Source organism: Aspergillus pseudonomiae, assembly GCF_009193645.1.
Source record: "Aspergillus pseudonomiae strain CBS 119388 unplaced genomic scaffold BDV37scaffold_54, whole genome shotgun sequence".
Taxonomy (NCBI): Eukaryota; Fungi; Ascomycota; class Eurotiomycetes; order Eurotiales; family Aspergillaceae; genus Aspergillus; species Aspergillus pseudonomiae.
Window position 1 is genome coordinate 89552 of NW_022476046.1, and position 24607 is coordinate 114158.

A 24607-nucleotide genomic window follows, 5' to 3' on the forward strand; every position below is an offset into this window, starting at 1 on the left:
TTTATATGCCATGTAACGCGGTACTGTGTATTTCATGCGTGTGCACACAGGCATGAGATTACTTCGTGGATGCAGTGATTTACTTTACGAGAAGAGTTACTTTATTATCATGACGTAATTAATGCGGTATCCTACCGGGACATATTTCGGATTAATATCGAACCAAAAGTCTAATTGACGATTGAACAAAAAAAGTGGTATCCACAGAAAGAACAACAAAAAGCAGTGCGTCCCGTGCGAGCCGATCCTTCTATCGCGTCGTGACTCGTACAACCAGGTGTCCATACAGACAGGTAAACCAAGTCCATTACAGTGTACCACACATCCCCGGGCTCGAATATTTACACCCACTCGATAGAAAGCAAAGGTCTAGTCATTATGCAAGAGGGACACAACAGAAAGGCAAATGATCTAACAGCAGACAGAAAGAGAAAAATTACGATTGTTCGAACAGCGCAATAGTCGAGCAGAAGTTGCTCCTGTTCTCATCCTGGGGAACCAGACTGGCGCCGCTGTTCGACGTGATCATGTTCGTGCTAGCCTTGGTGCTCAGTCCGTAGATGTGGACGTCAGAGCAGTCGACCTCAACCATGTTCTCCTGGCAGGACTCCGTCGCCAGACAGGTCTGGCCGTAGTTCTCGAAGAAACTGTACAGCCCGGCACCGTACACGTACATGTCCGAGGTGTTCTGGACGCGCAGACCCCATGCCTTGCGGCAGCCGTCGGTCTTGCAGTAGGAGAAGTCGGGGTCGTTCCACTTCGTCTGCGGGGTGAAGGGGGTCAGGGCGTTGGGGTTAGCCTGGTAGTAAGGGGTTTCGGTCTGGATGAGGCCCATGAAGACGTTCTTGGCGTTGGTGACCTGGTAGTTGTACAGCTGGTTGTGCTCGGAGGCGGTACCGTAGAGCCAGACGGGGCCTTGGGATTCGATGTAGACGCCGCGGCCGTTGTAGACGTTGATCTGGTTGTGGTCGGGGAGGTCGAGCTCATGGTCGGCGACCCAGAACCAGGAGTTTTCGATATAAGCGCTGGCCTTCTCGGTGATGTGCATGAGCATGAATGCGGCGATGCACTCTTCGTTGGGCGTGGTGGTTTGCTGCGGCGTTTTGGCGCACTTGTCGCTCTGCAGCTCGGTGCCTGCTGATCCGCCGATACGGAAATGCGTGTCCCACATGCCGGCGGAACCCTGGGAGGCCTCGGCGACGTTCCACTGCATGAGGATTGCGCCGGGCGCCGGACCCTTGGTCTGCAGGGCGATGTCGGTGATTTCAACGGAGCCGGTCTCGCCTACTTCTCCGACCTGCAGCATGGGGATAGGGTTCTGTTCATCGGCGAACTTCTGGCCCTGGGCCATCAGCACGGGCCATACTTCACCGGTGATCTTGATGTTCTTGGGCACCTTGATGGTGTCGGTGATGATGTAGGCTCCGTGGTCGAAATACACGATCTGGTCCTCCGTGGCGCTGTTGAGGATCTTCTGGATGGCGGCGGTGTCGTCAGTCGAGCCGTCTCCCTTGGCGCCCGCGGACTTGACGCTGATGAACGAAGAGGCAGCGTAGCTGCCGTACAGGGGCTTGGAGCGCTCGTAAACCTTTCCACCAGCGAGCAGGGAGTCGGGCTTAGCATGAGTTGGGAGCGCAGTTTGTAGGCGAGTCTTTGTGACCGTTTTGACGGAGCAGACGTTTGTGCCATGGACGGCCGAAGACGATCCCTGGACAGTTTGGGACGGCTTGGGTGGAATGACGGACCCGGTCACAGTGGACTTGGATGGAGCCTCTGGCTGTGATGGTGCAGGCGCGGATGGCTTGGGAGTTGGCTGAACAGCAGTAGATGGTTCAGCCTCTGGAGTTGAGGCAGCACCAGTGGGCTCCGGAACCTCAGGGGTGGGTGCTTCAGTGGGCTGGGTGGCAGATGAGTCAGAGCCTAACAAACTGCCCACAATTGGAAGACCCGGTAGAATCCCAGCAGTACGACTCTCTCCTGATGCCGACGGAAGGGCCGTCAGTGAATGCGAGGACTCTGTATAATCAGGAGTGCAGACCTCGACGGTCTCCGTCACAGTTTCAGTAATCACTGTCACGGAAGCCTCACGCTTCTGCTTCGTGCTGCCAGGGATGTAACCATTGCCCTGGACCCAGTTTGAGACAACGGAGCCGCCAGCCAGAATAGTGTTACCGGTAATACCCGCAACCGCAACCTTGGAACCACTGAAGTCAACGTTGTCAAGAATCAGGGCACCTCCGCCAATGGGAATGCTCTTCTCGGTCCAAGCAGTAACGACACCGGTGGGGGTGTTGGTAAGTTGACTATCAAGAATCAAGACAGAGCCCACAGTCTGGTTCTGCGGAGCGTTGGACATGTTCAGACCGACTTGGCAATTGTTGATGGCAACTGACTTGAAGGTCCAAGCCCAGTTCCAGTTCATGAAGATGGCTGTGTTGCAGTCGTTGAAGGTCAAATTGCGGGTAGTGAATTGCTGGTTTCCTACGAACATGCCATAGTTACCACCGTTGAAAGTCAAGTCTGACATGAAACCACCTGATCCGTTGTCCATGAAGATGCCCTGTTGCTTGTTTGCATCGCCGCCACCCTTCACCATCTCAAACCGGATGTTCTGCAAACTAGTCGCCTGGCCCACCTGCCAGTGAATACCAGCACCAGATCCCTGGGGCATGGCAGTCAAATCGATGACAAGGTTACGAACGGCACGGAAGAAGTTGTTCTGGTTGGTGTACCAGTTGCTGCCGTCATCATTATAAGGATCGGCATCAATCACAGCCATGCCGGCAAAGTTCGCAGCCGCCTTGATCACAGGCAGGTTAAGGGCATCGCCAACGATTTGAGTATAGTAATACTGAATGATTGGCTTGGAGACGACATAAGTACCGGGAGGGAAGTACACGAGGGCAGGAGTGACGGTGGATGAATCACAACCCTTACCGCATCTGTTCCCAGATGCAATAGCCTGGTTTATAGCAACCGTGTCATCCGTCGACCCATCACCTGCTTGCAGTTAGCATATGTCCTCTTTGTCCCCGATGGCAACACATACCCTTAGCACCAAAGTCTTTCACGTTACGATATACCTGATAGTCTGTGCCATTTCCAAAAGCAACAGCACCCTGTCGCTTGATAGTTCCAACCCAATAGTCTGATCCCGCCCTGGCAGCCAAATTCGTCGTGATTCCCGTCTCTTGACCCAATGGTACGGCATCGACGAGGCCCGCGGGCAACCCTAGAAGTAGCAGCACATGTGCTAGGAACAGCATGATAGTTGTGTGTAGAGACGCCATCTTTGAGACGGCTAGGAGATCGCTGAACCGGCAGAGATCTCACTGAAAGAGCGGAACAGACGCAATATCAAGTCAACCTCCAGTATCCGGTACGCTAGCTATGCTGATCGGCTGATCAACAACCACTGTTTGATATCAAGGAGTGTGATGAAGCTTCGTCACGCGACAATGTCAGAAGATGTATATGGTCAAATGAGTGAGAATTGCTTGGAGGACGTCGACGAACGAAAGGAAGCTCGCCTGCCGGAGTCTATCAATGAATCGTCGACAAAGGAATGAACAAACAAAAGAACAATAAGGCTAGGCAAAACACCGGATAAAGACGCTCCCGGAGGTCAAAGGAAAGTGAGTGAATGAAGAAATGAATGAATGGCCTTGATAGCGATGGACCAGGGCTAATACTTATTGTGCCTGGTCAGGCCTCAAATCACAGTGAATGGATACGGTAAATACGGCAACCGACCACCACTGAGTCCGGTATTGTTGTGAAATAACCTTTTCTGGTTTGATGATCGGTAATCTTCAGCCAATTGCCAGTCCACTCTGGCTGCAGATCCACTCCTGGTGACCAATGACCACGACCGATCACCACACACCAACCAAGGCTTGAAACACTTGGGTCAGGGGATGAAACGACTGATCGTGCCCTACTTGCCGTTAACCATGCACGATTCGACTACAAATTCCCTGAGGCACGCGGACGATAGATTAAAAGGAACGCATGGGAACCATACCAAGTGGGAACTAGCCAGAAACCTTGAGGGAAAGATGGTGTGAAAATAGAAAATGCCACAAGGATAGCTTCCGTATGGATGCCAGCGAAGGATACAGCGCTTGAAGGAATGACTCTGTCTATTGGTGCACGGAATACACACTGACCTAAAGACAAGCCAGAACAAAGGAAGGACAGAAAGACAGCATGCAGGAGGGAAAGAGAGAGCGCCTTGAACACCCAATCTGGAGATCTAACAGGCTATATATCACTATGGTGCTGAGCCAAGGCCTTGATCAACATTTCGTCGTGGCCAGATTCCTGTCGAACGGGTCCAAACTATGTGCGCGGGCTTTGTTTTCCCTTTTTCTTTTTTCCGGTGGCCAATACCTTGTTTTGCTTTTTTCTTGTGCTGTACTTCAGCCCTTCCAAGAGATTAACAAGAGCTTGAGAATGGTCAAAATACGTATGTCCCTTATTCGCCATCCAAACAACGGACCGCGTGGGAGTGTTTGCCTCTGGAATCCTCTATGGAGCTGTTTGGAAGGGGATTCGCAACGACTGGTATGGATCAGAGGCCGTGCGTCTCCACTAACTACTCGATCGGTTAGAGGAAGTGTGCAGACTGCTGCGATAGTACGCAGGAGCTCAACCCTCAGCCCTGTGCCAAGTGTAGTTGGTACCCAGCATGTATACGCATACATTCTTCGGGCCATGGATGTCAACAAAGCGCCACACCAGGGTACACATAACTGGGCTTGTCACCACGAGAGACTGTGCATTATCTAGACGTATAACTACCATCTACTTGCCGGAGATAGCACCATTTGTTTCCGATGGAGATTTTGGCCCCTGCTGTTTTATCTGCGCGAAATAGGCACCGATGCGCCGACAGGAGCAGTAGCCGTGTGGGACGAATACATGACCCACTCGGTTATCCAGGGGGTTGTTGTGATGCGGTGCCGTCAGTAGCTCGACTATTTATATACTAGTTTGCAAGAGCCAAGCTTTAATGGGCTCCCGCGATGCCGCGATTCCACCACAGGATCTATCTACCCGCGGAGCTTTCACCAATCAGTCCCACCGAAAGCAAGACGAGCGCAAGATTCAAGTTATTGAACTTTATTCCTTAGTAAAATCAACACGTAATTTCCCGCTAAAAGCGACATGGAGTGCCCCTGCCCAGTGTTTTGTCCAAGACATTAAATATGGAAAGGGCCCAAAACACATGATGAGACTTCCAAGAAAATTGTTGGCGTCAAGAATGCGCGGTAGAAACCCTGAATGCGGGACGAGGAATGCATGTCGCTCCCCTTCAATACATATTCTCGTTTGAACTGTTTGATTCAGTAATCCGGTTTACGGCGTGTTTACTTCGACTCTACTTGCCTCTACAGATGTCTCCCTATAATATACAGGTCATATCGTAAAAACAGCTGCACCTGCACCGGTCATCCGCGCCTCTGCATCCTCCACCTCGCTTAATTTGCTGCACCCCGCAGAGTCACCCCGGAGCCATCGATTGTATCACAATTCAAGAGTCATTTGACGCCTGGCGCCTAGCGACACCCCAGGCAATCTATCCTCACTTGCTAATTGGCACAACCCCTTCTTGGCACCAATGACCGCTACGCAACCACATCGAGTACCCAAAAGATGTCTGCCCAAGGGCCGGAGCGGATCGAGCCGCCGCTCACCCTTGGTTGTTGCGACCCTGAAATCTCGAGGCATCTGTCCCCTCGCGTGATCTGATGATCAAGGTGATCAAGAGCTTATTTAAGTGCGGAGCGTATAGCGCATGCAAGTCGACGCACCCCTTCCGCTAACTTCTCCTCATGATCCCAGGCAAAACAGAGGCGTATGCCTCTGTCAAAACTGTTTCTGGTAGTGTCGGGGTCGCCCTGAACACGGAATCGATTACCAGCAATAACATTCACCTTATACTCTTGAAGTGCTACGGTCGCAATATCATCCGACTGTAGTGGCGGGGGCAGTTGGATCCAAACAAAGTACCCTCCCACAACCTCTGGCGACGTGGATGGAAGCGTAACACCAAGGGGAAGAAGGTGCTCACGGACGGCAGACATTAGACGATAGTAGCGCTCTGCATATTTGGGTCGCAAGACCTGGTCGACATAGGTTTGGATGAACCCCGTGGGGAACAGTTGAGCGATAATGGCAGCCGAAAACTGGGATGGCGCGCCTCCTGACCGTGAGGAGCCTCTGTTGTCCATCAACAGTTAGATTAATGGTGTCACTCACTCTAAAGGGAAGTTCAACACATACGTTTGCGACAGACCATAGGCGAATTTTTCGGTGCCCTCTGCCCATCCAGTTCTTGCGCCAGGTCCGATTAGCTTGCTAAAGCTTCCATTACTTACCACGTTGCCCCACTCATCCTTAGGGCCACCATCAAGGTAACGATCCACGTCTACCACACGGGGGATCTGAGCCTTGTCAGGCTGTGCTAGCGGTTTTTCTGGATCAGGTGACCATTGTAGAAAATCATAAACGTCATCTGTCACAATCAGAGCATCAAATTCTCTCGCGAGACGGACCAAGCCCTCCCGATCCGACAAAGACATTGTCAATGTTGTCGGGTTGGAAAATGTCGGCGTGGCATAGATAAGATGTTTATAAACTTTGGCCCATGGTCTCGGTAGTTTATATTTCTTTAAGGTGTTAGTTAGCCTCATTGCTCTGGAGACATACGAGTATATTGTTCATCAATGTGAGAAATCAGATATGACTGTAGACATACACCCTGACTCTCGAGAGGACTATCATACCGGTTCAAGACGCCGCTCAGCTCGAGCCTTCTCCTCGGCCTTAACCAATTCTTGACGGAGAAATGCAAGATCTAGACCTAATTCATCATGGGGTACCGCCCTCAAGCGGCCAGCAAACCCAGCATCGTCCATTATCCGACATGCTAAGAAATAGGTGGGGGCCACCATCCAGACATTTCTTGTATATGAGGGATCCGTGAAGACTTGCAAGATACAAGCCAGGTTTTGACTGGCACCGCCCGTTATACAGATGCGCTCGGCAGAGACAGGATGGCGGGGTTGGTAGAAACCCGTCAACCATTGGGCAAGGTGTTCTCGCAACGGTTGGTAACCCTCATCGGGACCATACATTAAAGCCGGAACTCGGATGGTTGGTGAAGCCAGGACTGTGGCGGAGGCCTCAGCTAAGGCGTCTGTGGGCAGCAAGGCGGGGTTCGGCCAGCCACGAAACAGGTTGACCTCATCTGGAGAATCCATCAGGTAAGGGTATCTGATGCACAGTACCTAGTGAATGTGGGTAATAAGGTAGCAACGTGATCTTCCGGTAGCCTATCAATGACAACCGTGCATGACCCGGTGGTACTCGTTTGTTTGCAGCCTTGGTACTCCGTATGGTGAATGGGATTCCCTAGTTCTGCATACAATTATATATCACGGGCAACCACGTCAGCGACACTGCCCTATTCTGTTTGTTAGAGTTGAAGATTGCGGCTCGTGCATTCGCTCCTTGCTTTTTTAGTAATATTCGGCTTACTCCGACGATGCAACAGTAACGGTTGACCTAAATACCGGAACATCCAGTATCGATAGATGTGAGGATGGGCAAAATTGCGACGTGACGGTATACGAACGCCAAGACATAGGTAGCGGATGAGAGCAGAAGGCGGTGATGTAAATCCTCAGTCCCCTCCAAAAAATGTATTGGTCATAACCAAAACCAGATGGCTCATTGTACTGGTATTTACCAAGAGTATAATTTGACATACCACGTATGAAGGTAGATTGCAAGAAAAGACTTGTCATTTACATTCCGACTTTACGGAGTAGTTGGAATGTATGTGCCCTGGAAAGCAAAGGCTCTGAAAGTGACACGTCAAGCCTTGTTTCTCCAATCGGTTACTCATGTACGGATTGATGCTCAATTAATATGGCCCATGGAAGGAGGAAGTACCTACGTAGTAGTCATACGTATGTAACTATAGTACGCGGTACCATAGGCCCACTGCTATTCTTAGCGTGCACCTCATCCAGTTCTTTTCCCACAACGGTTTTCTATCCGGGTATTACCAGGTAACTTATCTACCTTATCCCCAGCATTGAGGTAGTCAAGACTCACGAGGAGGTTTAAAGTATTGGCTTTTCTGGATACTTTCATTGGACTAACACATAATCAATCAGTCGCGTAAACGAAGGTGGAAAGGGAGTCAGCGGCTGTGGGTTAGAATTCTGTCCGAAATGCAGCCTGGGAGTAGGATCTGGACTTTGGAGGGGCGAAAAAAAAGCAAGGAAAAAAATTATGCTCACAACGGAGTACCCCTGGATCGCAAAGTATATCCACCTGTCAGCGTCAGCAGTCATGACTGTACAGGAATCTATATTGACATGATAATATAATTAGTGCTGGTAAGTAGTAGAAGAATGTACACAACGGGATGGTTATAAGAAGAAAAATATGAAATGCGTTATATATCTTGAAGCTATTTTATTCCCGAAACAACAATGTCCAGGCCAGGAACCATTTGGGAATATTTATCTTTGTCACTATTGAATGATCCATAGGCAACAGACCCGGGGTTCTGGATCTCGATGGAAGACTCCGAAGAGCTCCGGATGACCGGGAGTGTTGACAGGGGGTATGTTACCAACTAGTCCGCTTAGAGGAGTACTATTAGTGCACCTGGCAGGCTCAGTTCGGCTACGATTCTTGAGGCTGTATAAAAAGTGATGCCTGGTAATATTGGCATGGTATGGAGAACAACAAAAAAAAAAAAAAAAAAAGAAACAAGATGACACAGAAAGGAAAAACGGCTTTTACGAACGGTAGGTTCTCATCCTCAAAGAATCCACAGTAGTAATAATTCTGCCTTGGGAGACATTATCTAAACTGATCAAACCAACAGAGGATGATGCCATCCTTGAGCCTCCTGAACCAGAAAAAGAGCACAGCCTCTCCCGACTTTCCCCCCAGCCCACTTCAACAGGTTTGGTGTCTCTGGATGGCGGACAAGAGTGATACAGGTCTTTTACTCCGTAGTACTCCGTCCTTCGTAAGAAAAAAGCTCTAGAAAGGTAGTAGAAAAGTGAAAAAGCAAAAAAAAAAAAAAAAAAAGGACCCGCTTATTAAAATTTACCACAGTGTTGAACAAACAGTTCAAATACTCTGATAATAATAGAAACAGTAACAGTGAATACTCATGATGATGCACATAGAGAATATGTATATAACAAGAGTCAAAGGGGCACTGAGAATGTTCTGGGGTATCTAAGGGAAATTCCAAACAAGTTTAAAAAAAAAAAGAAAGACTCTTTTCTTTTGGACATGTGTTTAATTCTTTACACCTTAATACCTCACTTTCCATGGTTCTCATTCGATCTTGAAGTGTTTTTTCTTGCCCTTTCGAACCATTGATTAATTTTTCCTTTTTTTCTGCCCATACCGTGGCTCCACCCATGGTAAAAAATACACCTAAAATCCGTATCCCAAACCCATTTCATAACAAAATCACATAATAATAAATAAACCACCATTGTTTCTCCAGAGGAAGTTTTTGGATCGTTTTGCTCTGTCGAGTCTCAGGGTGCCCCCCCGATCCCCTTCTCTCAGCCATATTCCGCACCCCTTCCCAACCCTTGTCATCATAACTTTTCTCTCATCATTCTTCGGATCCCTCCTGCCGATCCATTCCCTTCGCTATCCTCCCAACAGGGAACATCCACCACCTGACTGAGTCCCCGCTGGGAATTCTTTGCCTTAACACGACCTAGAGGATTTTTCGCATGGTTGGCTTTCAGCAGCATTCCTTTGTACCTCACTGTTTTGTGACCGTGTTGCGCACCTTTTCCTTGACTGCGTGCGCCCGCCACCGGGTTTCGAGTTAAGCTGTCGAATTGTCCTTTGGTCACCGTCGCGCTTTCTTTCCTCTGTTCCCACCCAACAGCAGCCGTGAAGATGCTGTCAGCTCCGGTAAAGTCGGCGAAGCGTATATCGTCGCTTTTTTCCTTGGGGTCCAGCAAAGAGGCATCGATTCCCTCGTCGCCTGGGTCTCCCGGAGCCCCGAAGGCTTCTCCCGATCAACAGATTCAAGATGGACGTTATCGAAGCAGTTCGCGATCGGCTCGTTTAGCATCTAATCCAATTAGTGTCGACTATTCGGAATCCCGAACGCCTATATCGCCAGTGCCGAATGATAATTTCGACTTGGATGCCCCTCTTCCGCCCCCGCCCTCACTTCTCGCCGTAAACCAGGATCTAGCCGGAAGTGCGCCCGGCTCGCCAGACTTGAGACCCCAAAGCAGAGGCCGCATAATGAGTGGAAGCAGGCCTTCTAGCTCCGCGGGCCTCTTTGTGCCGGGAACCGGCCCTGATTCACGTCCCGGAACTCCTTCAAAGAGAAGGAGCTGGATTCCCGGACGCGTCCGGGCAAGCTCAGTAGACACTAGAACGGCACCCACTAGTCCTTCATTACCCAGCGCTTGGATTGCTGGGTTAGATCAAAAAATCCTATATGACCTGGAGCCTCTATCCAGAGGGGAACAGGTACGTAACAAGTTGTGGAATTTTCTATCCTTTATGTCAACAAAATTAGGGAGTTTAAGACTCGCTAACCCCGGATCTCAATAGATCCCTGAATTGTGGAATGAAAATGGGGACACCTTCGTCTATCTTTTCCCTCAGAATACAGGCAGACCCGCTTCCTTCAGAGTCGATTCGACCGTCTTTGCCGAGTCGCCATCCCTGAATTTCCTAGCTCGGGGGACTGACCCCCGGACCCCAGGATCCATCGAACAGCAAACTCGCAATTTATCACTGGCATCCCCTGTCACGGGCCCTGCGTCACCGCCCCTGACTCCTCAGGACCGATTGCCGGACAATGACAATGACAGTACCGGTAGTAGGAGGATGGTCTTCGTGGAAGATGACGGACAGGACGAGTTACAGGAACTTCATCTCTATCTGCCCATCCCCCTGAATAGCGATGTTTCCAGCCCTCATAGCCGCATCTCACAAGAGGACACGGAATCTCTGCTATTATTCCGTAACCTCTTTGCTTTTCTATTAGGACAGTCGCTAATTGCAACGCCTCGCTCCCCTTCCCTTTTCGCCATCTTCATGGACGTCGCCACACTGCTCTCTCGGTTCGAATTTACTAACTTCGATGGATCCAACTTCGGCGAAACTGCAACCACGAGCTTTGGCAATTACTGTGACGAGTTACACCTGGCAGATGTTCGCAAAAGCCGGGAGAAGACGATTGAAGCGATTGTTCTGGGAGAGCGTCTGCGTTTCTTCCCGCTGTATCTTGAAGGCTTTGTACATGGTGTGGGTAAACTGGATGAACTGAAACAGCTGAGGAGTCCCAAGTTCGGTCTCATCAGTGCTGCAACTCAGAAGCGCCTGGAACGAGGCTTCATTGACCTGGATACACGTCTTCGAGTTCTATACGGCAAGCTCAATGACTTCGATTTCCCTTCTGCATTTGCCGGTGCTGCCAATTCGACCACGTCTGCCGAAAGCAAGGTGATCCGCTTTAAAGCGTGGAAGGCTGCGTTTATGGATATGCGACGTCATACCATCCAGTATTACCGGCAGAGATATGGCTCCTGGCCTCCTAAGGCACGGTCCAAGAAGAACCAGTTTGAAGAGAACGGTCTCAATCGCCGAGTCTTGATGGAGCTTTATAATGACTTCGCCAACCTCTACGATATGCTGGTCGATCGGTCTTCCCTCACTACCCGAACTGTAGATATGGGTGCCGACGAGGTAGCAGAAGCCGATGACCTCAACACAATGACAAACAGGGCACTCCGGCAGGTCTTGAGCGAGTATGATAGAAGCACACCCCCGGTCCAGCCTCCCATTCCTTTCGATATTCCGCAGTTCCCGTCGCTGCAACCGCTCCAGCGCAAGCCTATGGATGCCAAGAAGGAAGCCAAAAAGAACGCAAAGAAGCTTAAGGACGCCGACATCAATGCTGTCCTGATGGGATCATACACCCGTGAGAGCCTCAAGCCGACGCCATTCATCGAGTCATTTATGCAATTCGAGCGTCGATGTGGCCATGGGAAGACCATCAACGACCTTATAGATCTTCGATGTGGTCAATGGATTTTCCTGTACTGTGTCATCCAGTCACTTCCCCTGCTTGTGGTGGATGTACAGGATGTCAAGTACACGGATGGAGTCGAGTACTTCTGCTGTATCGCCCCTAGGGGTGGTGCCCCTTGGATTCAGAATGATGGTAAAGTGGCACGGAGTTGGTTTGGCGTGGCAGGCGGGGCCGGTGTCGTCAGTCTGCCGTCTGATGTAGTCATCAATGGCGTGGAGGGCATCTATCGGCGGAGTCACTGCTGGCAGGTTGCCGAGCAATGGGCGGAGAAGGATGCCATTTTGGCGCCCCCAACAGTTGAGGATCCATATGATAACGAGTCGTCGTTGTCTTCGCCCTACCAGGCCCAGCAATCGTCTGCAGGTTCGTCAGCGGAACATCAACAGCAACAACCCACTCCCCTCCTGGCACCAGGAGGTAATGGCCTCACGCCTCCCCCAGTCATTCCCCGGACAAACTCCCCAGCCTTGAGAAGCCGAGCGGAACATCGACACTCCATCTACCCAGGTCTTGAAGCACTTCCGCTACCAGCTGGTGTTGCCCCGATTGACCCACCTGCCAGGCCCATGAGCAGGTTCAATCCCAACATGAGTTTCGATGACATTTTGAAACAGGTTCCAAATCAGAAAGGGAAAAAATAAAGACTGAACTAGCGTGCACAACGTCTGGTTGAAACGCTTTTCCTTTTCTTCCTCTCCCTCCCCTTTTCTTCCTTTTTCTCTTCAAATCTCTTTTTTTTTTCTTCTTCTCACATCAAGGCCACGGATCTTTCTTTTTCATCTTGCATTATTAATTGCATGCCTTTTCAGCTTTCGTGTCTTCACGTCGCCATTGACTCTTAATACTTCATCCTCTTCCCCCTCTTGTTCGTATTTAACGTCGGTTATTGACCATTATGGGCGCACATAAATCTATTTGGACCAAAAGGCTGGAATGGCGTAATTACAAATCTATCTGAATCCCAGGCCTGGAATTGAAAGAGAAGATGGGTGCTTCACTTTGACTATAGCGTGCATTAAACAAAATGGCAAGATTGCCATGGTTTTGAAGATCTGTGTCTTAGCACCGCGTTCCTTCATACCTCCTGTCGTCCTTCATCATGCAAGCATATAATCCTTTTTTCTCTTCCTCTCTTTGTTTTCGTTTCCTTTTCTCCTGTTCTATTTTGGCGAATTCCCTTGGGGTTCTTCTGTTGACCCAAAGGCGGTCTGATTTGATGTTATTTACTATGAACCTGATAGAGATAACGGTCCGTGTTGGACTGATAATTATTATAATAAAACCCTCCTTTTTGGGGATTTTGCAATTCAGCAGCAACATTTTCTCCTTCCTCTTCCTCTTTATCTTCTGATTCCAAACCCCCGGCTCCTGGAGGTTGTCGTACTCCCAAGAAAACCTTACCCGTTAACCTCTATATCCTACAATATCCTCTATTAGAGGATCACGGTGTTCGCTGATCCCTTCTCTCTGAAGTTATTTACACGAGATAACTCTTAGCCATTCTACCCCGGAGTATGTCAAGTCGTACGATACAGAAATACTGCTAATTTGCCGATCAGAAAGTCGTCAAACAGGATATTCTGTCAGCGACCCGCGCTAACCCAGCCACTTCGCTTAGTGCGAAACGGCGGCTGTTGAGGGCGAGAGCACAGCAACAGCTGGAAATGAAATTGACGCGCATCTTGTCCCCATCAACCATTGATCATGGACAAGTAAACATGATGCAGGTATCTTGGCAACCAAGGGAGGTGGGGGGAAACGAAGTAAAAAGGGAAAAAGGAATCGCTCAGACCCTGCCAGAATACTGGACGTTATTGCGGATCGGCCTCAAAATCTGCAGCTAAATGAACTACCTCACGTCTGGGCCATTGCTTAAATGATCGACTTCGTATTGGTTTCCCGTGTGGTAATTACGCTAATCACACACTTTGCCGCAATTTTTACTGTCAGAATCGCCATTTTTTCCGCCTCAGCTTCGATGCGCGTTCACTCGTGTCAAAGCTGCACCGACCGATAGAATGCGGTAGCGGCATCCGCCCAAAGCCTTGACCATGTCCAGGTCACGATCTAGTATTGCAAGTGACAGCGGTGACCGTCTGGAGCCGCGTTTATTACGAGCGGCCGAAAACGACAGCGTCGAGGCGCTGAGGCACATTATCGAATTGGCCCACGAGAATGGCCAGTACAGCGACAACTTTCTGCGAGTTGGGCTTATGCGAAGCTGCGAGCGCGGATGCATTGCCGCAACGCAGTATTTGTTGGACTTATTGTGCGTGAATCAGAAGGATGGGAGTAATCGACCCTCTCCTCTCGCCGCGAATAATCGCCCTTCACCGCTACTGCGCGCCGTTGAGCGGAATCACGTCCGGATAGTGCAGCTGCTGTTAGATTATGGCGTACCTCTAGAGGCGACGGATAAGGATGGCCGAACGGCGTTGATGACAGCCGCCTGGAAGAACCACTGGCATGTGCTGCAAATACTAATCGCACGAGGCGCAAATGTCAACGCGAAAGATCACAGAAAGAGGAATGTGCTGCATAACCTGGCAGCCGATAAGCACTGCAACTGGGGTGAGGATGTTATTGCACTTTTGTTGAAGACTGTTTGCGAGATCGATGGTGAAGCCGGCCAGGACGAGTTGGGTCGAACTCCACTGCACTGGGCTTGCGCGACGGGAAAGTTGCGCTTCGCAGAGTTGCTTTTGACAAGACCACATGGGCCCATTGCGAACGTAAATGCGACCGAGTACAGAAATAAAAGTGCACTTCATATCGCAATCGCGCATGATTGGGACAATATTGTACATCTTCTACTCCGACATGGTGCAGATATTGACTCCAGAAGTGATGGCGGCTGGACTCCGCTGCATAATGCTTGTGATAAGGGCGCTAAGGAGATAGTGCGCATTTTATTGCGCACTGGAGCCAAGATCAACAGTCAACTTTTGAATGGTATCACACCGCTGCATCTAGCAGCCCAGGCAGGACACACCGACGTCGTCCAATGTCTTCTAGAGCATCCGGATTTGAAGCGGAGGGTCCGTGATAACTTTGGCTGTACGCCATTCTTACGAGCAGCCCAGTTCAAGCGCAAAGATATCGTGTTGCTCCTGGCACCATTCAATAATGTAGATGCACTTTCGCCGGATGCACGGGGTGCTTGCGAAGGTTTCGAAGCGACAGTTGTCGACTTTGGAAACTTTCGCAACGAGAATAGAGTGAGGAAAACATCAGTTTTTAACTTATTATACGGGCGAGACCCCGATAACCCACACAAACAAGCTTTTACTACTGTTCCCAAGGATAGTAAAGTTACCGACTTCAGGTGGATTCATCTTCCCGCGAACAATATGGCTTGGGTAGAGGCGCTGCTCACTAAGAATTTCATCGAGGAGGGCGCGCACGACATCGACAGCTTCAAGGGCCTTGAAAGGTCATTCCACTACCAACATCGAGGTCAAAGAACGCATTCCCTCTTTATGCGACCAATGTGCCAACGCACACAACGAAATCAACGGTTTGATGAAGAAAAAGAAGAAAGCGCAGAGGAAAAGGTTGAAAGAAAGCTCCCTCAAATTGTCATCAACGGGCGTCTCCAAGAGCTGCCGAAAAGTCCAGCAAACGGCGGTAGCCACAAAGCAAAGAAGCAGAAGCCACAGGGAGGAAAGTTCGAACGGGCTGAATCTGACGATACCTCGAATAGCTCCCAAGGGAAAAAAGCGAAGAATCACACCAAACGTGGTAGAGCAAAGGGAGAATTGATACAAAATTCGAAGAATGGCGAGCAACGTCGACATCCACTCTCTTTCTGTAAAGACAACGGACATTCTGCCACCAGCAATGTGTGTGTGTTCATGCCATATCTCCATTTCGAAACGGCTGAAAGGAGACTGAAAATGCAAGAAGCAATACAACGAGCTGAGACGCTTAATATTCAGACTGGACTCTCTCGCTCCTCTACACGGGATGAGATGCTCATCCGCGCGCACCTGGCATCTTCCACGGCGTCGCTTCATGTCCGGCGGACACTGGATCAGTTTTTCTACCCTAACATTGATACCCAGACCCGAGATCAGGACCAGGTGGTGTATCGCTATCAGACCAAGGGACAAGGACAAGAGAGATACGGAGCTGAACCCAAGATTTTCATGGTGGACCAATTGTGGATGTGGATCATGGGGACGGATTTGATCGTCACCTGTTTCGCACAACGATGGGAACAACCTAAAAATGACCCGCTAAACGTGTTGGACGGAATCATAGAGGACATAAACTCCAAGACTCGAGAACCAGTTCGTTCTGTATATGACTTGGCCAGCATCATCACTAACCGCTGTTCGGGTGTCTTTGACCGCCACCGTATGGGTGACGACGAGTACCAGTTCCTGGATATGTTCGAGTCCTCAATTGGCATTGCAACGGACCGCGAGACAGTGCTTTTTAATAAATTCAACCGTGCATCAGCCCAGGCCTCGGACTGGCTCAAAAACCATCGCAAGCTGAGTCGTTTCGCTCGGAACTCGCAGTCAAAAAAGGATGCCACCGACCGTGACGGCGATGAACAGTTTGAAGAAGACGAAGATGAAGTGCCCCTCTTCGTGGATAATCTCCTCGATATCGGACAGGAGATCGACCTTCTTGCCGAGGCTAAGGACATCCGTGACGAACTCAACATGATTCGTACTGTTCTACAACACCAGCAAGATGTCCTACTTGACTTCCAAGATGTCATCTATGGAATTTATCAGGTAGAGCATCGATCGCAGTACGAAATCAAGAGGCGATTCAAGGAGCAGCAACGCGCGATCGACATGCACCTTAAGGACATCGAGCGGATGGATAAGCAAGCAGAGCGTATATATTCATCCATCACGGATTTGCTAGATCTAAAGCAAAAGCATGCAAACGCTTTCGAGGCCCGATTCGCCCGCGACCAAGCTGCTGGCACAACCCGCCAGGGCAAGATTCTGATGGTGTTTACTATCGTCACAACTGTCTTTCTTCCCCTGTCATTCATCGCAACCTTTTTTACAATGAACCTCGAAGAGTTTCCCCACAGCGCAGACGGATCGGAGCAACTCCCTCTCTCATACGTCGCAGAATACACATTCGGCATTGGAGTTGCCATTTCTATCCCACTTATTCTCCTTGCCCTAACCGTGGACGATATCGGCGATGGATGCCAGGAAGCCATCCGGCGGACCCGTCGGTGGATGTTTCATCGGAAGAAGAAACCCCGTCGGCAGTCCGCGATCGAAGAGCTAAGGCCTACAACGACATTAGGATTGGATAAGGTTCTCAGTGGGACAAAGTCCCGGAGAAGTGTTGATACACAATTGGCTGGAAGCTTACTACCTGTCTCTACAAGAGGAACCATTCGTTCTTTAGGTAAAAGAAGTATATTTTTGAGGCGAGACGAGATATATTGACGAGCTTATGAAAGAAAGCGATATGATTGGATGTAGATATGATGTACTACTATATTATGAGATTAGTGCATACATAGGGCCCTGTATTGATGCCACCGGCACGTGATAATAATTACTTCTCTCAACTCCAACCTCTTTGCCTCCCATCTATCTCATCTCACATGCCCTTCCTGCTCAACGATTCGGAATTCTGCAGTCTGATCGCCACAAATTCGCATGTGGATCAGGATGACCGACTTGAGGAACTCGGAAATACGGCGATCCGTACCCGCCGGGTTCCGCGGGGAGATTTCGATGCCCTCGCTGATCTGGTCCAGCGTACAGAACTCTGCTCAGATTTATGCTAGCGCGCGCGCTGTTGCGGAGCTCTTTCGGAGGGACTCGGGCGCGGAGGCTCGCTTAACATTGTTGTTTCTATGCGCTGAAGAGATGAGGTCATCATGTCTTCAGAGCCAGTCATTGTGCTTTTGCATTGCCGATCCATTCAATCGTTAAACCTTAAACAACTACATAATAAGTTCTTCGAATGAAACGTCAGTCGTCTGCAATTTCCTCTAAAGCGACTGGCTCTGAAATCTGTATACTGGAAATGACGTCGATGTTTGTGAATAGCCCTGTCCGTCTCGGACGGATATCCCGGCCTTTGCTATCAAGTACATGCCGAGTGGGTCGCTCGAGCTTTGTACAGTCTCAAAGATGTCTGGCTACGCAGGTTGACCATTCGGCGGCAGTTCCTGAATCTGACAGCGGGAAGGAAAGAGTGGTCATTCTTGGATCCGGTTGGGGAGGATATACCCTCTCCCGAAAATTGTCGCCAAAGTCGTTCTCCCCGGTCGTTATTTCCCCTCGCTCATACTTTGTCTTTACTCCTCTTCTGACTGACGCTGCTGGCGGGTCGCTGGATTTCTCAAACATCGTGGAGCCAGTTCGGGATCCTCACGCTAAAGTCGATTTCATCCAGGCCGCTGCACGAGCTGTCAACTTGGAAAAGAAAACTGTTCTATGTGAGTCAACCGTAGTCTCGAGAGGCGTTACAGAAACGCCACGGACCCATGAGTATGAAAGGGAGTCTGAAAAAGGCCCGGGGAAGGGAGATTTCTTCGAGGTTCCCTATGACAAACTAGTCATCGCCGTTGGTGCAGTCAGCAAGACGTTCAACACCCCCGGAGTGAGGCATAATGCCATGTTCTTCAAGGATATTGGTGATGCGCGACGCGTGAGACGTCGGGTCCGAGAATGCTTCGAGCTGGCGGTGCTACCGACCACGACTCCGGAGATGCGGAAATGGCTGCTGCATTTTGCTATTGTCGGTGCTGGACCGACAGGGACTGAGCTAGCGGCATCCCTCCGTGACTTTATCTACAAGGATATGACGGCACTATATCCTGCCGTGAAAGGTCTCCCCACCATCACCCTCTACGATGTAGCACCGAAGGTGCTCTCTATGTTCGATGAATCCCTATCAAAGTACGCCATGGAGACCATGAAGAAAGAAGGCATCGACATCAAAACCTCGCACCACGTAGAAGGACTTCGCTGGGGTGCGCCAGGAGCCGAACCTCCTTACGAAATGGACCCCAGACACTGCCTCACAATCACAACCAAAGAAGAAGGCGAAGTAGGCATCGGGATGTGCGTCTGGGGAACCGGAAACGCAATGAACAAGTTCGTCAAGACAGCTCTCCAAGACGTGGAAACATTCCCCACCGCATCAGCCCTGCTGAAAGACGGCACCCAAGCGCCCCCGGAACTCGCAAAAGACACAACATGGCACATCAAAAAGGCACCCAAAATGGGTGCCCTCCTCGTCGACGGCCAACTCCGCGTCCAACTAGAAAACGCCGACGGCAAAACCGCTGTCCTCCAGGACGTCTTCGCTCTGGGTGACAACGCCATGCCGGAAACGGGTGCACCACCCGCGACAGCGCAGGCGACGACCCAGGAAGCGAAGTGGCTCGCTACTAGGCTGAACAAGGGCGACCTTCAGAGATCCGAACCGTTCTCTTTTCGTAATATGGGCACTCTGGCGTACATTGGAGATGCCAATGCGTTGATGCAGTTTCCTACTGAGGTTAGCAAACCACCTAAGTATTTGACAGGACGGAGGGCCTGGCTTGTGTGGAAATTAGCGTATTTGACTATGAGCATGAGTTGGAGGAATAAGTTGCGGATTGCGTTCCGGTGGGTGTTGAATAGTATTTTTGGGAGGGATGTATCGAGGTGGTAGCCTTGGAAACCCTTGACCAAACATTTCAACCAATAGATTTCTCTTCTTTCGATGTTATTGGAGATACATATATGGGATGAGAGCCGAATCTTTGGTGCTTGCATACCGCGCTGCTGTGACTTTAGACTGTTGGATGTTAACTACAGGGTTTACATTTCAAATGTCTAAACAGAGACAGAAAAAATAACAAGAAAGTGAATGAAAGTCAAATAGTATGTATCAAGACATACATAGTCTATGAGAAGTCTAACCAAATATTACATGATGTCTATCATCTAAGAAAGCAGATATACCGGTGTTCCCATCCGACACCTAATCTCTTAATCTATTTACATAATCACAGGGAGGTTGCGAGTCAAATAGCCACGCCACTCAGGAAGAGAGCGTTGGTACTTGGTTCCAGTCGACTTCTGCAGATCCTCAATAGCACTAGCGTACTTGATCAGGGTAGGCTCCGAGAAAGCCGTGTTCATGATAGCCAGCCCGAAAGGCATGCCAGATTCCTTTCCAATTCCGGCCGGAACGGTAATGACGGGATACCCAGCTTGGGCGGCGACCTGGATGCTCTGTGCAACATCCGGAGGCACGAGGAGGCCGTCCAGGGTTCCGTTCTTGTACTTCAGGGCGGCGTCGATTCCTTCCTCGCGGGTGGTGCGCTGACAGAATCCGAGTGCCTGGTAGTAGGTCTCATCCATGATACCCTTGCTTTCGAGAGAGGCGATCAGACCGTCCTGGCCGGAGCCAAAGGCCGGGTGAATGCTTGGGTATCCGCCTTGGGAGCCGTAGTTGTCGAGGTTGTACTGGACGAGGTCTTCGACAGACTTGATATTAGTGTTCTCGACCTCAGATAGATAGTCCTTGAGGTTGTTGTAAAAGTCGACCTTGATATAGCTGTATTCGGACTCGTTGGCATATCCGCGAGTCGAGCCGTAGTCCCAGTCGAAGCCATCCGGGGAGACAATGGTCTTGTAGTGAGGCAGTTCAGTGCCGTTGATCACGGTGGCACCGGCCTGCTTGATCAGGTCGACCAGCTCAAGGAGTTGAGAGATTTGATCCTCGTCACCAAGGGCCCAGAAGGATTCCCAGGGGATACCGAATGTGGCGCCCTTGAGGGCAGTCCTGTTGGTGAGGAACTGCGCGTAGCCGCCTTCGGGGGTCTTTCCCTTTTGGGCGAGAGTGTAGTTATCGCGGGGATCAATACCGTAGATGGCGTCAAGAGCATAGACTGCATCGCGCACTGTCTTGCCGAAAGTACCAACGGAATCCTGGTGCAGAGATTCAGGAATGACGCCAGCACGGGAGGTCAAACCGACAGTTGGCTTGATGCCGACGACTGAGTTTCTCTGAGCGGGATTGATGACACTGCCATCGGTTTCCGTTCCCAGGGCGAATGGAATCAGGTTGGCACCAACGCCGACGCCAGACCCGGAGCTGCTGCCACCAGGGTTGACAGTGAGGTTGTACGCGCTGCGGCATTGACCTCCACGGGGCGTGAAACCCTCAGAGTAGTTGTTCGAACGCATGTCGGCCCACTCACTCAGGGCAGCCTTGCCCAGGAGGAGAGCACCGGCCTTACGAAGGCCGTGGACAACATGGGAATCACGGGGCACAACAGAGCCCAGAAGTGCCCAGCTACCCGCAGTGGTTTCCAAACGATCCTTGCTAGCGATGTTATCCTTGACGATGAATGGGATGCCGTGGAGCGGGCCGCGGGTCTTTCCCTGCGCGCGTTCCTCATCAAGGGCTTTCGCTATCTTGAAAGCATCCGGGTTGACTTGCAAAACCGCACTGGTGGTGACGTCAGTGGGAAGAGATATTAAATACAGGTAGATGAGGAAAACCTACTTCAAATAAGACTGAGTCTGGTAAATGCGCTCCAGATAGCATTGCAGGAGGTCAACGCTGGTGAGACTCCCAGCTTCGAGTTGCTCCTGGATGGCGTCGATGCTGGCTTCCTCTAGCTTGAAGCCATTGCACAAACGCATGGGGAAGAGGGAGGCTCCGTTGGCGCCTAAGGCAGGGAAATCATATTCATAGGGGTCAGTCACAATCTGAGCTGCAACCAAACCATCGTGATCGTACGGCTCAGTGTTGGCAGAAACAGAGTTTGCTAACACAAGACCGGTGGTCAAAAGCCGACCGAACAGTTTCGAGACCATGATGGTTGCACGATGATGAAAAATTGGTGTTTGGTAGGAACAACCGCCTTAAACGGGGGAAGATCGACCTTTTTGATCAGGGGTCGATCGCGCGCAAGGGGGGAAGCAATGTCAGAGGCGGAGCGTTTTTGGTTCGTTCCACAACTCCACGTTCATATACTCATCTGAGAAGGTCGTGGCGGTCATTAACGAACTAGTTCCACCTGGACAAGGCTACAAGCAATAGTTTAATACTGGCAGTGATGAGAGCGAACCAAAGCGGAGAAGCAGCGGCACTAACAGCCGAACCAGTGTGGAAAATCCTCCACTCTTCGATCGGGGTGATGGTGTTGGTTGTTTCGCGACTTTTGGAACGTTGGTTTGAGATATGATGGATCTCGATCCGATCAAATCAGGCTAGTCGAGAAATCATGTGCGCCACTACCGTGATGTCTCTAACCTCAGGTGTTCCAATCGTATTTTGGGTTGATCCTGCAGGTTAGCAAAAACAACCATCGTCGGACTTGAGAGATTAACTTCAGGGGGAAGAAAAGAGACAAATCATCGTTGGTCTCCTTATCTCCACTGCAGAATTTTTCGATGCAACCTCAGTTATTTTTATTAATCCGAACCAAAGTTAATTAGCAATCAGATTATCCGCTACACGAGGCAACAACCTCCACCATCAGCCCATACGATGCAAGCCAAATGTCAAGCCCACAGCTTCGGTACTCTGCGGGATCTCACTCGTTGTCACTCAGTATCCACCGCAACCAGACTTTCAAAGTCATTGTTGGAGCTGATTTGACACAAGGCCCATTTCTGGGCAGTGCGAGCCATTATCAGAACGTGGTTAAAGTTCTATAACGGAGGCAATTTTTCTCTTATTAGTGTTTGCGTCCTTCATTCACCATGAAACAACTCGGTTTGCCTTTGTTGGATGGACACGACACGCCTACCTTTAAGATGGCACGCACGTCCCGCTGAGTGAGGCCCAATCCTGCTTTCTGTGGATCATTCTCCATGGGCATTCCCGACGACATTCTCCTCGCGGATGCCGCGGGGAAGATCCCTTCTGGGATGTCGCTCGAGTACCTCGCCGAGTCGCGCGATCGCCCGACCATTGTGGCCATCATATTCCTGGTATGCTTCACCGGGGTGATCATGATAGTGCGGCTCTACGCACGGATATGGCTTGTCAAGAAACTCGGCCTCGACGATGCTTTGGCCATTCTCACGATGGTATGATCACCCGGGACAAATTATCAGATACGACGACAGAACTGGAATTAACCTTTAGTCCCGATATAGATGATCTACATCCCCTTTGTCGTTCTGTCTCTCGTTCTAATTTATTTGGGGAGTGGTCGCCATATGGATTACATTCAGTATGTCCTGGCGATGCCCACGGTGCGTCAGACTGAGATTCTAGATTTCGTTGCGCACATCCTCTACACCACTGCTCTGTTCTTTTGTCGATTATCGGGGTTGGCTTTCTACCACCGCCTGGCTGCACGCTCCAGCAAACTACACCTTGTGATCAAGATTGCAGCCGGCTTCCTATTCGCCGCATATCTTCCCCAGCTGTTTCTATTGATATTCCACTGTCGACCTGTAACAGGCCTATGGCCCTACCCCTGGCAGGAAGAACCAATCAGCTATAACTGTCTTACTTGGGGTCTGGTCTACTCCGTCAACTCCGGCGTTTCATTGACCTGCGATGTGCTCATGTTTATCATCCCGACGATCCTTATCAAGAAACTCCACGTCTCCCTCAAAAGGAAGGCCCAACTCTCTCTCGTTATGTTTCCAGGTGTTCTGTAAGGCTTATCGATTCCCACTATATCTCCACCAGATCTAACAAAACTGGAACAGTGTCATTGTCATTTCCGCCGTCCGGGTTTACTTTGTCGCAGTGGGCCAATGGGCTGATGACGGTAGTTGGGCCTACAATCCCATGATGGGCATCGAGAATGCCGAGATTGCAGGCACCTTGATCGCGCTGTCTGTTCCGGCTTTGAAGCCAGTATTTGGGAACATCTTCACTCATCTGACCGAGTATACGGTTTCGACGCGCAACCGGTCTAATATGAAAAGTCAATCGAAGCCTACATCCGGGTTAAAGTCTAGGGCTAGAGACAGTAAGCGCCTACTATCTTGGTCCAAGAACGGGTATGAAGACTATGAGATGATGGGCTCGGAGACTAATATCCCCCCAAGTGGCCCGGGACAGTCATCGCCTAAAAGTATCGGAGTGACCACCGAAGTCTCCATATTCCATGGACAACAGGAGGCGGACCAGAGACATATCGTGTAGAGAAAGTAATACATGCTGTACGACACTACGAGTTATTCTAGGGTAATAGATTATGCAGAATTCGCACTCTTCTGTTTCTTCGCGTCCCACTTTTCATCTTGTTTTCCTTTTGTAATACCTCGGTAGTGAGATATTTCTAAGCATGAGTAATTTGCGACCATTCGAGGTATCTCGGAGAGAAAAAAGAAAGAAATAGAAATAATCCACAAAGTTTTCCAAATCGATAGTGTATCCAGAACACCGGTGGTTGGGTTACATTAGGGTTTTTTTTTAGAGAATTCCAGAAAAACGGGGATGCGCCCCTATTTATTGGTAAGGTAACAGCCTAACGATGCCCTAACAAGAACACTGAGTCCCGGACACGATGTGGATCTCTTC

At 50.1% G+C, this 24607-nt stretch overlaps 9 protein-coding genes across 9 annotated transcripts; 4 read left to right on the forward strand and 5 right to left on the reverse strand.

Annotated features, from left to right (window-relative positions):
• Nucleotides 1–109: 109 nt before the first annotated feature.
• Nucleotides 110–3706, reverse strand: exgO (exo-beta-1,3-glucanase Exg0). Its single transcript, XM_032079212.1, has 2 exons — nucleotides 3050–3706; nucleotides 110–3000 (listed from the first exon to the last, which is right to left on the reverse strand). The coding sequence occupies exons 1-2, from the start codon at nucleotides 3288–3290 to the stop codon at nucleotides 437–439; spliced, it is 2805 nt and encodes a 934-aa protein (XP_031939486.1). The 5' UTR covers nucleotides 3291–3706; the 3' UTR covers nucleotides 110–436.
• A 44-nt stretch (nucleotides 3707–3750) lies between these two features.
• BDV37DRAFT_163841 (uncharacterized protein) lies at nucleotides 3751–4903 on the forward strand. Its single transcript, XM_032079213.1, has one exon. The coding sequence runs from the start codon at nucleotides 4210–4212 to the stop codon at nucleotides 4789–4791; it is 582 nt and encodes a 193-aa protein (XP_031939487.1). The 5' UTR covers nucleotides 3751–4209; the 3' UTR covers nucleotides 4792–4903.
• Nucleotides 4904–5556: 653 nt separating this feature from the next.
• Nucleotides 5557–7404, reverse strand: BDV37DRAFT_163823 (aminotransferase-like domain-containing protein). The gene is made up of 3 exons (XM_032079211.1): nucleotides 6792–7404; nucleotides 6289–6674; nucleotides 5557–6225 (listed from the first exon to the last, which is right to left on the reverse strand). Exons 1-3 carry the CDS (start codon nucleotides 7266–7268, stop codon nucleotides 5775–5777), a joined length of 1314 nt encoding a protein of 437 aa, XP_031939488.1. The 5' UTR covers nucleotides 7269–7404; the 3' UTR covers nucleotides 5557–5774.
• Nucleotides 7405–9302: 1898 nt separating this feature from the next.
• On the forward strand, nucleotides 9303–13435 carry BDV37DRAFT_252996 (uncharacterized protein). The gene is made up of 2 exons (XM_032082508.1): nucleotides 9303–10548; nucleotides 10633–13435. Exons 1-2 carry the CDS (start codon nucleotides 9961–9963, stop codon nucleotides 12757–12759), a joined length of 2715 nt encoding a protein of 904 aa, XP_031939489.1. The 5' UTR covers nucleotides 9303–9960; the 3' UTR covers nucleotides 12760–13435.
• Nucleotides 13436–13851: 416 nt separating this feature from the next.
• On the reverse strand, nucleotides 13852–15417 carry BDV37DRAFT_252997 (uncharacterized protein). The gene has a single exon (XM_032082509.1). It carries the CDS (start codon nucleotides 14923–14925, stop codon nucleotides 14599–14601), a length of 327 nt encoding a protein of 108 aa, XP_031939490.1. The 5' UTR covers nucleotides 14926–15417; the 3' UTR covers nucleotides 13852–14598.
• Nucleotides 15418–16759: 1342 nt separating this feature from the next.
• On the reverse strand, nucleotides 16760–17476 carry BDV37DRAFT_252999 (uncharacterized protein). Its single transcript, XM_032082510.1, has one exon. The coding sequence runs from the start codon at nucleotides 17310–17312 to the stop codon at nucleotides 16863–16865; it is 450 nt and encodes a 149-aa protein (XP_031939491.1). The 5' UTR covers nucleotides 17313–17476; the 3' UTR covers nucleotides 16760–16862.
• Nucleotides 17477–17681: 205 nt separating this feature from the next.
• On the forward strand, nucleotides 17682–19953 carry BDV37DRAFT_253000 (putative pyridine nucleotide-disulfide oxidoreductase). The gene has a single exon (XM_032082511.1). It carries the CDS (start codon nucleotides 18074–18076, stop codon nucleotides 19772–19774), a length of 1701 nt encoding a protein of 566 aa, XP_031939492.1. The 5' UTR covers nucleotides 17682–18073; the 3' UTR covers nucleotides 19775–19953.
• A 20-nt stretch (nucleotides 19954–19973) lies between these two features.
• Nucleotides 19974–22425, reverse strand: BDV37DRAFT_163908 (amidase family protein). Its single transcript, XM_032079215.1, has 2 exons — nucleotides 21620–22425; nucleotides 19974–21562 (listed from the first exon to the last, which is right to left on the reverse strand). Exons 1-2 carry the CDS (start codon nucleotides 21931–21933, stop codon nucleotides 20104–20106), a joined length of 1773 nt encoding a protein of 590 aa, XP_031939493.1. The 5' UTR covers nucleotides 21934–22425; the 3' UTR covers nucleotides 19974–20103.
• Nucleotide 22426: 1 nt separating this feature from the next.
• On the forward strand, nucleotides 22427–24254 carry BDV37DRAFT_163901 (uncharacterized protein). Its single transcript, XM_032079214.1, has 3 exons — nucleotides 22427–23154; nucleotides 23224–23732; nucleotides 23788–24254. The coding sequence occupies exons 1-3, from the start codon at nucleotides 22936–22938 to the stop codon at nucleotides 24227–24229; spliced, it is 1170 nt and encodes a 389-aa protein (XP_031939494.1). The 5' UTR covers nucleotides 22427–22935; the 3' UTR covers nucleotides 24230–24254.
• Nucleotides 24255–24607: the final 353 nt, after the last annotated feature.

What these genes read in the sequence shown, in the direction of transcription:
- BDV37DRAFT_163841 (XM_032079213.1), top strand. Translation starts at nt 4,210, where the DNA reads ATGCAGGAGGGAAAGAGAGAGCGCCTTGAACACCCAATCTGGAGATCT.
- BDV37DRAFT_163908 (XM_032079215.1), bottom strand. Translation starts at nt 21,933, where the DNA reads ATGGTCTCGAAACTGTTCGGTCGGCTTTTGACCACCGGTCTTGTGTTA. An exon ending in CAGACTCAGTCTTATTTGAA is followed by an intron (nt 21,563 to 21,619) that starts GTAGGTTTTCCT and finishes CGTCACCACCAG; the next exon opens with TGCGGTTTTGCAAGTCAACC.
- exgO (XM_032079212.1), bottom strand. Translation starts at nt 3,290, where the DNA reads ATGGCGTCTCTACACACAACTATCATGCTGTTCCTAGCACATGTGCTG. An exon ending in GAAAGACTTTGGTGCTAAGG is followed by an intron (nt 3,001 to 3,049) that starts GTATGTGTTGCC and finishes AACTGCAAGCAG; the next exon opens with GTGATGGGTCGACGGATGAC.
- BDV37DRAFT_163901 (XM_032079214.1), top strand. Translation starts at nt 22,936, where the DNA reads ATGGGCATTCCCGACGACATTCTCCTCGCGGATGCCGCGGGGAAGATC. An exon ending in CTTTGGCCATTCTCACGATG is followed by an intron (nt 23,155 to 23,223) that starts GTATGATCACCC and finishes GTCCCGATATAG; the next exon opens with ATGATCTACATCCCCTTTGT. An exon ending in GTTATGTTTCCAGGTGTTCT is followed by an intron (nt 23,733 to 23,787) that starts GTAAGGCTTATC and finishes AAACTGGAACAG; the next exon opens with TGTCATTGTCATTTCCGCCG.
- BDV37DRAFT_253000 (XM_032082511.1), top strand. Translation starts at nt 18,074, where the DNA reads ATGAAACGTCAGTCGTCTGCAATTTCCTCTAAAGCGACTGGCTCTGAA.
- BDV37DRAFT_252997 (XM_032082509.1), bottom strand. Translation starts at nt 14,925, where the DNA reads ATGTACAATATTGTCCCAATCATGCGCGATTGCGATATGAAGTGCACT.
- BDV37DRAFT_163823 (XM_032079211.1), bottom strand. Translation starts at nt 7,268, where the DNA reads ATGGATTCTCCAGATGAGGTCAACCTGTTTCGTGGCTGGCCGAACCCC. An exon ending in CTGAGCGGCGTCTTGAACCG is followed by an intron (nt 6,675 to 6,791) that starts GTATGATAGTCC and finishes AACACCTTAAAG; the next exon opens with AAATATAAACTACCGAGACC. An exon ending in GCCTATGGTCTGTCGCAAAC is followed by an intron (nt 6,226 to 6,288) that starts GTATGTGTTGAA and finishes GATGGACAACAG; the next exon opens with AGGCTCCTCACGGTCAGGAG.
- BDV37DRAFT_252999 (XM_032082510.1), bottom strand. Translation starts at nt 17,312, where the DNA reads ATGGCTTCCTGGCATCCATCGCCGATATCGTCCACGGTTAGGGCAAGG.
- BDV37DRAFT_252996 (XM_032082508.1), top strand. Translation starts at nt 9,961, where the DNA reads ATGCTGTCAGCTCCGGTAAAGTCGGCGAAGCGTATATCGTCGCTTTTT. An exon ending in CTCTATCCAGAGGGGAACAG is followed by an intron (nt 10,549 to 10,632) that starts GTACGTAACAAG and finishes GGATCTCAATAG; the next exon opens with ATCCCTGAATTGTGGAATGA.